Source organism: Mobula birostris, chromosome 29, assembly GCF_030028105.1.
Source record: "Mobula birostris isolate sMobBir1 chromosome 29, sMobBir1.hap1, whole genome shotgun sequence".
Classification (NCBI taxonomy): Eukaryota; Metazoa; Chordata; class Chondrichthyes; order Myliobatiformes; family Myliobatidae; genus Mobula; species Mobula birostris.
The window spans coordinates 1,551,863-1,564,380 of record NC_092398.1 but is presented as its reverse complement, the minus strand read 5'-3'; the positions used below and the strand labels follow the sequence as shown (position 1 = coordinate 1,564,380).

At 42.1% G+C, this 12,518-nt stretch overlaps 1 protein-coding gene across 1 annotated transcript in view; it reads left to right on the top strand.

Moving 5' to 3' along the window:
- eif3i (eukaryotic translation initiation factor 3, subunit I) overlaps nucleotides 1-12,518 on the top strand; it is a 17,268-nt gene extending 4,750 nt beyond the window's left edge. Inside the window, exons 5-11 of the mRNA XM_072246636.1 lie at nucleotides 2,078-2,227; nucleotides 3,868-3,995; nucleotides 5,302-5,412; nucleotides 6,923-7,012; nucleotides 9,004-9,077; nucleotides 10,241-10,333; nucleotides 12,364-12,518. Coding sequence (XP_072102737.1) covers nucleotides 2,078-2,227; nucleotides 3,868-3,995; nucleotides 5,302-5,412; nucleotides 6,923-7,012; nucleotides 9,004-9,077; nucleotides 10,241-10,333; nucleotides 12,364-12,445 — 728 coding nt within the window. The 3' untranslated portion in view covers nucleotides 12,446-12,518. The remainder of the gene's footprint in view (nucleotides 1-2,077; nucleotides 2,228-3,867; nucleotides 3,996-5,301; nucleotides 5,413-6,922; nucleotides 7,013-9,003; nucleotides 9,078-10,240; nucleotides 10,334-12,363) is intronic.

Genomic DNA, 12,518 nt, shown 5'->3' with positions numbered 1-12,518 from the left:
CTAAGATTTTACAAGGCATTGGTCAGACTGCTCTTGGAGTATTGGGAGCAGTTTTGGGCCCCTTGTGTAAGAAAGGATATGCTGACATTGGAGAGAGTCCAGAGCAGGTTCATGAGAATGAAGGGGTATTTGTTGGTTGTGGGCCTCTACTCGCGAGAGTTTTGAAGGACGGTGGGAGGGAGGGGGGATGGAGTGCATGTGGAGAGGATGTTCTTGTAGTGGGAAAGTTGAGGACTAGAGGGCACAGTCTCGGAACAGAGAGATGTCCATTTAGAACAGATGAGGAGGAACTCCACTGTTAGAAGACCATCGAATACTCCCTAGTGTGATGAGGTGGACTCTTGACCTCACAGGTGCAAGAAAAAGTTTGTGAACCCTTTGCATTTACCTGGTTTTCTGAATTAATTACTCATAAAATGTGGTCTGATCTTCATGTAAGTCACAATAATAGACAAACACAAACTGACTAAACTAATAACCCACGAACAATTGTACCTTTCATGTCTTCATTGAACATATTGTTTAATCTTACACAGTCCAGGCTGGAAAAAGTACGTGAATCCTTGTATTTAATAACTGGTTGAACCTCCTTTAGCAGCAATAACCTCCACCAAATGTTTCCTGTAGCTGCTGATCCAACTTGCACAATAGCAGAGGAATTTTAGACCATTCCTCCATACAAAACTGTTTTAGTTCATCAAGGATACTTGCATGAACACCCTTCTTTAGGTCGTGCAACAACATCTCAATTGGGTTAAGGTCTGGACTCTGGCTTGGCTATTCTAAAACATGAATTTTCTTTTTAAACCATTCTGTTGATTTATTCATGTTTCAGGTCACCGTCTTGTTGAATCATAACTTCTATTAAGTTTCAGGTGATGGATCACTATCCTGACATTCTGTAAAATGCCTTGATGGAATTTTGAATTTGTTGTTCTTTCACTGATTGCAAGCTGCCCAGGCCCTGAGGCAGCAAAGTAGCCCCAAACCATGATACTCCATCCACCATGCTTCACGACTGGGATGAGATGAGGTTCTGGTGTTGGTGGGCAGTGCCCTTTTTCTTCCAAACGTAGCAGTGTGCATTTCTGCCAAAAAGTTCAACATTTGTCTCATCTGTCCACAGAGCATTGTCCCAGGAGCGTTGTGGCTCATCCAGGTTCACAACTTGAGACATGCAGCAATGTTTTTATTTGGTGAGCAGTGGTTTCCTCTTTGGTGTTCTTCCATGAACACCTTTCTTTTTCAGGGTTTTTCTTATAGTGGACACATGAACAGAGACTTTAGCAAGTTCTAGAGATGTCTGCAGGTCTTCTGCTGTTACCCTTGGGTTCTCTTTCACCTCCTTCAGCATTGCATGTTTTGCTCTGGGTAGCAACAGTACTGAATTTCCTCCATTTGTAGCCTATTTCTATTCTTACTGTGGACTGATGAACACTCAAGTCTTTAGAAATGATTTTGTAGCCTTTTCCAGCTTTGTGCATCTCTACAGTTCTTTTTCCAAGGTCCTCTGAAAGTTATTTTGATCGAAGCATGGTGCACATAAACAGATCTTTCTTGAGACAAGCAGTAACCTGACTTTGTGTGTCTTTTTTTTTATCAGGCAGGGCCCCTCTACAACCCACACCCCCAATCTCATCTCATTGTTTTTGTAGAAGGCATTACCACAGAGATTCAGATACTTTTTTGAACCTAGACTGTGATTGTTTAAATGGTGCACTCACTATTGATGAGAAGTACAGTTGTTTGCGTTATTAGTTTAGGCAGATTGTGTTTGCCAATTATCGTGATTTAGATGAAGATCAGACCACATTTTATGTGTAATTAATGCAGAAAACCAGGTAATTGCAAAGGGTTCACAAACTTTTCCTTGCAACTGTATACGTTGATTGTAATTTACAGTTTTTGTTTTTATTACAATGTACTGCTGCTGCATAACAAATTTAGCGTTTGCCAGTGATAATCTGTGCAAAACAAAACATTAGAATCTGTTAAAATTTCTCTTTCATGTATATTCTTGTCTCGTTATTTGCAGTGCTGTTTGTCCTTATTCATATTCAATTGCTTTTGTTATTAGGAAAGCAACTCGCTTTGTTTAAAACCAGTTCTGCTGTCCGAACGGGTGGATTTGACTTCAGTGGCAACATCATCATGTTCTCAACAGACAAGCAGATGGGCTACAATTGTTACGTCAGTTTCTTTGACATCCGAGATCCTGCTCAAATAAGTAAGCAAGGTTCATTGTAATAGGATTTATTTTTTTTTTAAATCCTTATTGCTGAGATGGTTGCCTTAAAAGTATTTTAAAAAGCTGGGTGACTGTCAGATATTTAAAATCTGTTTGATTGATTAGAAGGGTTTTTTATATTATTCATTTTGAAAGGACTAGAATATAAAAGCAAGAATGTAACCTTGAGGCTTTATAGATCTCTGGTGAGGCTTCACTTGGAGTGCGTGAGCAGTTTTAGACTCTTTTCCTTTGAAAGGATGTGCTGAAACTGGTGAGGGTTCAAAGGAGGTTTGTGAAAATGATTCCGGGATTGAAGAGCGTTTGATGACTCTGGGCCTAGATTCATTAGAATTCAGAAGAATGAGGGGTGACCTCATTGAAACCTATTGAATGGTGAAAGGCCTGGATAGAGTGAATGTGGAGAGGATGTTTCCTATGGTGGGGGTGTCTAAGACCAGAGGACACAGCCTGAAAATGGAGGTGCATCCTTTTAGAACTGAGATGAGGAGAAATTTCTTTAGCTAGAGTGCGGTGAATCTGGAATTTGTTGCCACAGGCAGCTGTGGAGGCCAAGTCTTTATGAATATTTGAGGCAGAGGTTGATGATCCTTGATGGGTCAGGGCATGAAACAGTATGGGAAGAAGGCAGCTGACTGGTGCGGAGGGATAGTACATCAGTCACGATGAAATGGTAGAGCAAACTCGATGGGCCAAATAACCTGTTTCTGTTCCTATACCTTGTAGTCTTATGGGTTCCTGTCCTGTGGTCCATGGACTCCTTGCTTAATGGTATTGGTCCATGACATAAGAAAGATTGGGAACCCCTGGATTAGGACAAGTTGTCTGAGTAAAATAGTGGTAGTTGGCAAGGAACGGCTTTGAGTTGGTGCATTAATTGATGCCTCCTGTATTCATTTCCAACATATAGAACGTATAGATAACAACTGACAGCTTCAGCGTCCACATTTCCTAAGTGGAAAGATTCTGTGATGTTCGCGTAGAAAGCAGTTGAATCTCATATGTTTTTTCATTTGGTGTTACACCTCAGGTTTTATAATTCAAAGTAAAGAATCCATAATTAACAGTCACTTATTTTAATGCTCTGCTAATTAAAATGAATTGTCAGTTGGAAGTGTCTAGTTGCTTGATTTGATGAAGTTGTCTTGTTGGTCTAACTTGTAAATTCATGAGTGCTCACAAGGCCAGCGTTTTTGCCTGTGTTGTCACCTGTCAGGTCACATCTGGTGTGATGGCTTGTCTCCGAGTTCAAGCCCATGCCAGACTCTGGGGAGTGCTTGACCATCAGAGATGCAGTCATTTGAACAGGATATTAAAGCAAGGAAATGCCTGTCTTTTTGCAAGTACCTACAAGCGTTTGTGGCACTTTTTGCAATAGGTAGTGGAATTATCCCTGGCATCTTAGTTAATCAGTCCTGAATATTATTTTGTTTCCTATCATGTTGACTGTTTTTGCAGTTTCCATTGTATATGTTGATTGCTGTATTACCTATACTGCTGTCTGGACTTTGATTACTTGGCTGTATTCAGCTACAGTTGCTCTGCACATGCAAAGCATTGTGGAGCAGTAAGCTAGTTTGGAACGTTTACCTTATTGTTAATGTCCTGTTAAACTTTAGATAATAACGAACCGTACATGAAGGTCTCGGCCAATGAATCAAAGATCACAAGTGCTGTTTGGGGACCTCTCGGAGAATTTGTCATTGCAGGGCACGAGAACGGTGAATTGGTGCAGTTCAGTGCTAAGGTACAAATAAAATAATGATTCAAAGTTCAAAGTAAATTTTATTATCAAAGTACATATATATCACCATATACAACCCTGACATTTATCTACCTGGGGGCACACTCTGCAAATCTACAGAACAGTAACAGTAACAAGATCAATGAAAGATCAACCAGAGTGCAGAAGACAAGAAACTGTGCAAGTGCAAATATAAATAAATTGCAATAAATGATGAGAACATGAGATAAAGAGTCCTTAAAGTGATATCATTTTCTGTGGGATTGGGCAAGTGGGTGTAGTTATCCACTTTTATTCAAGAGCCTGTTGGTTGAGGGGTAATAACTGTTCTCGAAACTGGTGGTGTGATTTCTGAGGCACCTGTGCCTACCTGATGGCAGCAGTGAGAAAAGAGCATGTTCTGGGTGCTGAGGATCTCTGATGATGGATGCTGCTTTCCTATGACGGTGTTTTGTGTAGATGTGCTCAGTGGTTTGGGGGGGGGTGGGGGCTTTTCCTGTGACGAGCTGGGCTGTATTTACTACATTTTGTAGCATTTTCCGTTCAAGGGCATTGATGTTTCCATACCAGGCTGTGATGCAGCCACTCGATAGATTCGACACTACACATCTGTAGAAGTTTGTCGAAGTTTTAGATGTCATGCTGAATCTCTGCAGACTCCCAAGGAAGCAGAGACTAATGACTGTCAGCATCTAGCGAGAGCATCTTCTGCAACTCACTTCATGGGCAGTGATCAACACCTTATAATGGAAAAGTTCAAAGTAGGGGTGAGAGGACCTAGTTGACCCCACCATTTAATATGGCAGTTCCTGCACTCAACTCCTGTTCTGTACCAAATCCCCACCTTTCCACCACCTTAACAGGGATAGAGTTCCTTTTGTCCCTATTGACCACCCATGAACCTCTGTATCCAGCACATCATTCTCCGCGACTTTTGCCATGTTCAATGGGATCCTACCACCAAACCATCATCTTTACCTCCCTCTCACTCGGCTTTTCCACAGGGATCAGTCTTTATCTCCATAAGTATCTAAATTGACCTTCTGATCTAGCCCCAGGAGATTATAGCAGCATTGCACTTAATTGAGAAGTGAATAATAAGCATTAGAATAAAAAGACCCAGAAACAAGAATTATATATTTGTACAACGTAGAAACAGGCCATTCAGACCATTGTGTCGGCATTATTCTCTGTCCTTATCTAATCCCACTTGTCTATAGTTCATGTTAATGTCTATAGTTCATGTTACTGCCTTTTAGTATTTTGGTTGTAATTAACATTTCATTTAATTTTTTGTGACTTGTGACAGTCTGGGGAAGTAATTTCTAAAGCAAAAGAGCACACCAAGCAAATTAATGACATCCAGACGTCGTTGGACCTAACCATGTTTATCACTGCTTCGAAGGATAATACTGCTAAGGTAAGCAATGTGTAACACTTTACTCCAGACATTATCACTGGAGTAAGCTAAACTGTAAATTCAACTGGATTTAAACCACTCTGCTCCAACTGAAATGTGTGCAGAAGAGTGTTGGAAACCACTTTTTTAATACTTTTTATAAAATTTGTACTTCTACTAAAGTTGTATTTTAGTCACTTGTACCTTTTAACAAGCTCGTGTATTTTTCAGTGTGTGGTGGTTCATCCCCACTTACTAGCAGAAAATGGTATCACCATTAGTTTAATGGTTTATCGCCTTTCTAATTTTTTATTGGCTAAATATTAACATATTGCCCATGTGATGTAATTGTGTAACAATTGGTTTGTTTATTCTTATCTAAGGGATTTTTGTTATCTGGATTATAAAAAGTGATGGATTTTTCAGAGGCACTATCTTTGCCGCCTTTACTCTTCTTTTACCTTCCCCTCCTTTGTTGTTCATTCATCTTAGCATTATTTCTCAGCTCCTTATTTAGTTTGACCGTAAGGTATAAGGAGCAGAATTAGGCCATTTTGGCCCATCGTGTCTCTTCCACCATTTCATCATGACTGATGCAATTTTTTTTCTCAGTCCCAATCTCCTACCTTTTCCCCATATCCGTTCATACCCTGACCAATCAAGAATCTATCAGACTCTGTCTTATAGACATAAAGACTTGGCCTCCACGGCTGCTTGTGGCAAAGAATTCTACGGATTCCCCACTCTCTGGCTAAAGAAATTCTTCAACTCTGTTCTAAACAGATGCCCCTCTATTCCGAGACTGTGTCCTCTGATCTTAGACTTTCCCACCAGAGGAAACATCCTCTCCACATCCACCCTATCAAGGCTTTTCACCATCCGATGGGTTTCTATGAGGTCACCCCTCATTCTTCTGAATTCTAGTGAATACAGGCCCAGAGCCATCAACGGCTCTTCATATGACAAGCCGTTCAAACCTGGAATCACTTTTGTGAACCTCCTTTGAACCCTCTCCAATGTCAGCACATCCTTCCTAAGATGAGGGGCCCAAAACTGCTCACAGTACTCCAAGTGAGGCCTCACCAGTGCTTTAGTATTTGTATGTTTGTTTGTACTCTAAAATAAATGATTGTTAAAGAATTGAGACTGCTCACCATTCTTGATTCCTGGAAGAACCCTAAGGAGCAGCAATTAAACAGATCAAATGGTGAAAATAATTTTGTTCTGTAACATCACATTTTGTAGGATTCTTTTTAAAGCAGAATTAGGCCAATTGGCCGATCAAATCTACTCAGATTCAATTTGTTCTTTAATGAGGAGAACTTAGCTGGCTGTGGTCATATCTTGTTGAGCTGCTGGTGAGCCTGGCCAGCTGTGACAAAGCATCTGCTTTTCCGCGTCATGGGAAACATTGGCTGAACTTTGGCGCCTGTCGTGAGGGCAGGACCACATCATTTGGCCTTTGCACGTAGGTTTGATTGGTAAAAACAGAAGCCTTTCTGCTCTTAGCCATGGATTTTCTCTATTACAGCTGTTCGATTCTGCGAGTTTGGAGCACTTGAAAACGTTCAGGACTGAGCGACCTGTGAATTCTGCTGCTATTTCACCTTCTGTGGAGCATGTAAGTTGATTGTATTATGTCCAACAGCATTTTTGATCCTTAAAGTGATGTTAGCTTCTTGGGTTTGTGCTTTAAATCATTATCTATAAAATACTTTACTCTTCCTTGCTCATTATATCTTTGGAGAGGAGAAACAAAGGCTAATCCAAACCGTAACAGGTCGGGCAGCAAACCAGAGCACTGCTTAGATAATTCTGGTCATGCTGCAGAGTTGTAATTAACCACTCGTATCCATACATAACTAAGATTGTACATATGGACCGTGAAGGAGGTGGCTTATTGAGCACAATTCATTTTGGTTGTTTCATAATTCAGAGTCATAGAAAAGTACAGCACAGAGACGGGCCCTTCAGCCCAGTCTGTGCTGGACTGTTTAAACTGCATACTCACATTGACCTGCACCGGGACCATAGCCCTCCATACCCTCCCGTCCACATATCTATTCAAACTTCTGTTAAACGTTGAAATGGAACTCACATGCACCACTTGTGCTGGCAGCTCATTCCACACTCACCACCCTCTGAGTGAAGAAGTTCCCCCTCATGTTCCCCTTAAACTTTTTACCTTTCACCTTTAACCCATTCACCTAACCTCTGGAAAAAGCCTGCTTTCATTTACCCCATCTATACCCCTCTTAATTTTGTATACCTCTATCAAATGGTTTGATGTCATCTCCAGTACACAAGTGGACTGTTTTTGCAAAATGGACTACTTGGACTAACCTGCCCATCATCTGTCATCTCTCTCAGTCCACCAATCAGCTCGGACTCCTGTCTCACCACTCCCCCTCTCTCATACTGGCCGTCTCCCCTCTGCATTTTAAGTTTAGGTACAGGGTTTCAACTTGAAATCTCAACAATTCTGCACCCCCCTCTCTACCCCTCACGGATGCCATTCGACCCGCTGAGTTCCGCAGCAGATTGTTGCTTCAGATTCCAGCATCTGTGGTCTCTGGTGTCTCCATTTTGATCATGAACACATTTTTGTTCTGATGAAGGGTCTCAGCCCAAGACATCGACTTTTTACTGTTCTCTAAAGATGGAGCCTGTCGTGCTGAGTTCCTCCGGCATTTTGAGTGTTGCACCCTGGATTTCCAGCATCTGCAGAACCTCTTGCATTTGTCAAATTCTTCCTGTTTACACTGTTGGTGTCATTTTGTGACACAAAGCACTGATGGTGACAAAGTAAAACATCTTAACAAGATCTACGTGACCAGAACAGGATATGGTGATGCCTGAGAAATAGCATTCTGTAATTGACCATATCCAATGCTGAGCTGGGTAGTGTTGATGCTAAAATAGATTTTCTGTGCAGCTCACAGTGAGCTGTGAAGGCTGATTTATGGTGTTACCACTAAAAATTGGATCATATTTTGCATCTGATTTTAAAAAAAGTCTTATTTCATATACAGGCCTTAATCGTGTCTCAGGATTTCAGGATCTGCTGACATGTGTTGTGAAATGTATTGTTTTCTGACAGCAATATGGTACAATACATAAAAGCTATAAATTACAAAAACTGCGAAAGACGAATAGTGAGGTAGTGTTCGAGGGTTCGTTCAGAAACCTGATGACGGAGGGGCAGAAGCTGTTCCTAAAATGTTGACTGTGTGTCTTCAAGCTCCTGTACCCACTCCCCGATGATAGTAATAAGAAGAAGGCATGTCCCGGATGAAGACCCTGAGCGATGGAGGCCACTGCCTTGAGGCACCACCTCATGAAGATATGCTCAGTGGAGGGAAGATGTCCTGTGGTGGGGAGGATTATGCCCATGATGAATTTGAAAACTGATTTCGGCAGAATCTTTGCCCACATAATCCATCTCTAGTTATTGCTGATTTTTTTTTACCCTGTGTTTGGGAGTGTTTTTTCCTGCTCCAAAATGTATTTCACAGTATGTTTTATGTGACCAGTGAATGGGATCGCACTATATTTGTTCAACCTTTAGACCACTGTGTGATTAATGCTCTAACAGCAGATTTGTTTTGCTAGGTGGTCCTTGGTGGTGGTCAGGAAGCCATGGATGTAACAACCACCTCTACCAGAATTGGGAAGTTTGAGGCTCGGTATGTAACAATGATGTTGCTAATTGCACATTTTCCAAGTTGAATCTGCACTTGTTTGCAAAGGTTTCTGTCCATTCTTTCAGCAGTGGAATACTGAAAGGAGACTTCATGTGATTCAGCCTTGTGTGGTATTGGAATTGGTTTATTACTGTCACATGTACCAAGATACAGTCAAAAGCTTGTTCGTACAGATCAAATCATTACACAGTGCATCCAGGTGCAATACGGTAAAACAATAATGCAGAATACAGTGTAAAAGCTACTGGCAGAGTGCAGTGCAGGTAAATGATCATAATGAGATTATAGATTGTGAGGTCAAGACGCCATTTTGTCTCATGCAAAGTTTGTTCAGGAGTCTGATGACTGAGGTAGGAGCTGACCTTGAGCTTGATGATGCGTGCCCGATGGGAGAATGGAGAGGAGAGAATGTCCAGGGTAGGTAGGGTCCTTGATTGTATTGGCTGCTTTTCTGAGGCAGCGGGAAGTCAATAGAAGGAAGGTTGACCCTGTGATGTGCTGAGTTGTGTCCATAACTTTGCAGTTCCTCGTTGTCCCATGCAGACATGCTGAATTTTTTTTTTTTAGCCTCCTGAGGAGGTAAGGTGTGGGTGAGCTTTCTTGGTCATGACATCTCTGTGATTGGACCAGGACAGGCTGTCGGTGATGTTGACACCTAGGATCTCGTTCATCATTCACACTTTTTGTTGGACTGCCCTTCATTGAAAACGGCTTTGGAACCCTGAGTATCTGAGGTTCACTTTCGGAGACACCATTGCTCCATCAGCAAAAAGCAGCATTTCCTAGTGGCCAACCATTTAAATTCCCATCCCTATTCCCATTCTGACAGGTCGGTCCGTGGCCGCCTCTTCTGTCATGATAAGGCCACTCTCAGGTTGGAGGATCAACACTTCATATTCCATCTAGGTAGCCTCCAACCTGATGGCATGAACATCAATTTCACCAACTTACAGTAGTATTTTTTTCTCTCCTCATTCTTTCCTCTTCAATTCCCCACTCGGACCTGCTGAGTTCCTCTGGCATGTGGTGCATGTTGATTTGATGACTCTGTCCTGATTTCAGAGATGATACCCAGTGGTAACAGTAAAAGGATTCTGTCCTGCTTTTCATTTTTACAATTAAACAGTAAATTCCTTCCTTTTCAGATTTTTCCATTTGTCGTTTGAAGAGGAGTTTGGCAGGGTGAAAGGTCACTTTGGCCCAATCAACAGCGTGGCTTTCCATCCAGATGGGAAAAGGTATGTAGGTGCAATAACATGAAATGCAGTTTGTCAGTAAATGTTTCAGTTCCATTGTTTACAGACAGATTATAGCACACTTTAACTATGCTTGTGTTTAATACAGTGCTATCTTCAGGCTTCTGTTTCTGACTCTGATGTAGGCAGTTTGTATTTAGTTGACTGGTAATCTTGCTGCATAAATTACAGGAATTAGTCTACACAATCGATGAAAGAAAAGCCCCTTTTCCTTTTGAATTTAGCTTTTGATCAGAAGCTGGCTCGCCTTGACCAGGGATGAGGTACCTACTGTGCCTCTCCTCTGCCTGAACTTGCCTGCAGCAGCAGTTTGGTCTGTAGGAGAGGGTCCTGACTGGTGAGAACTTGCACCTTCAGACTGATGTGGCAGCCTGTAAGACCAACACTTCCGAAACTACCAACAGATTCATGTCAGTGAATCCCTCTTACATTTGTAATGTTGAAAGTTATTAAAAATATTCTCTTGGCTATATTAAAAGATTAAATAAGTTTAAATAAGACCATAATAGGATAAACTAGCCCATTCTGGCCCTTCAGATCTGCCCTGCCATTCCATCATGACTGATTTATTATCCCCGTCAACCCCATTCACCTGCCTTCTCCCGTAACCTTTGACACCCTGACTAATCAAGAACTTCCGCTTTAGATATACCCAATGACTTGTCCTTCACAGCCATCCGTGGCAATAAATTCCACAGATTCACCACCCTCTGGCTCAGGAGATCCCTCCTCACCTCTGTTCTAAAGTCACACCTATTCTGAGGCTGTGCCCTCTGGTCCTTGACTCCCACTGTTGGAAACGCCCTCTTGACATCCACTGTATCCAGACCTTTCAATATTAAAACAACACACACAAAATGCTGGAGGAACTCAACGGGCCAGGCAGCATCTATGGAAAAGAGTACAGTCGACATTTCAGGCCGAGACCCTTTAGCGGGAGTGAATATATATGATAGGTTTCAATGAAATCCCTCCTCATTCTTCTAAACTCCCAGCAAGTACAGGCCCAGAGTCATCAAACACTCCCTATATTTAAAGACTTTATTTCCCAAGATCATTCTCATAAACCTCCTCTGGACCCTCTCTAATGCCTGCACATCCTTTAAAATCAATTTTAAAAGTGTTTTTATTGTTCATTCCTTTCCAAAGGGGCAACCTGATTGAGTTTTGCTTATTTCCCTCACTGTACTGGTTACTGACCTTCTGTGGGCTGAACCAGCTGCTCTAGAACTCCAAGTTACGACCAGTACCACCAGAAATGTGGTCTGTCCGAGTTCAGGCAAATGAGTCTCAGAACTGTTTTGGATAGTCATCTGCCCGTCCCTGTACAAAGGACAGAGTAGACAGTGAGAGACCACATGCTGTGTAAGTGTAGCTCACAGACGTTTGGCCTCCAACTGCAGACCTCGCCCCAAAGACATGCTGAAGGTAGAACTGCTTATTGTCGAGTCCTAGAGTGAAGTCCAAAGTTGAGACCGGATGTCAACATCTTCAATGTTTAAGAGATGTTGAGTAGGTACATGGACGGTAGGGCAGTGGTTCGGGTGCAGGTCGCTAGGACTCGGCAATTTAAGTGGTTCAGCATGGATTGGATGGGCCAAAGGGCCTACCTGTGCGGTACTTTTCTCTGACTGTGTCTGAGAGTCCAGGGGCCAAGGACAGGTGTCCCTGAGGTTGGAAATTGGCGGCCTTTGTCTGTCTGAGTGGATGGGTGGTGAAGGGATTTGTTTCAATGTTGTTTTGTGTTGTTCTGCTGGGCATTATAGATATGCTGTGTTGATGCAGGTGCTTGCAGGCTGCTCCCAGCACATCCTTGGGTGTGTTGGTTGTATATCTGCTGTATGTCTTGTACACATGATAAATTGATCTGAATGTGTGAGGTAACGTTCTGTTAGAAAGTTGTCGCAGTGTGAAGAATGGGGTGGAGAGCGTGAAACCTAACTCAGTCCACGCTGTGGAGTGGTCTGGTATGCTGCAGAGCCTGGTTTAACGGTGCTTTCTCTTGTTTACAGCTACAGCAGTGGAGGAGAAGATGGTTACGTGCGAATCCATCACTTTGACCCACAGTACTTTGAATTTGAGATGGAATTTTAAGATGTGAAGGAAAGCGTTGCTTCTGAATTGTAACGGAGGGTTTATTTTGTTAAATAAATACTGAAGAATGTTG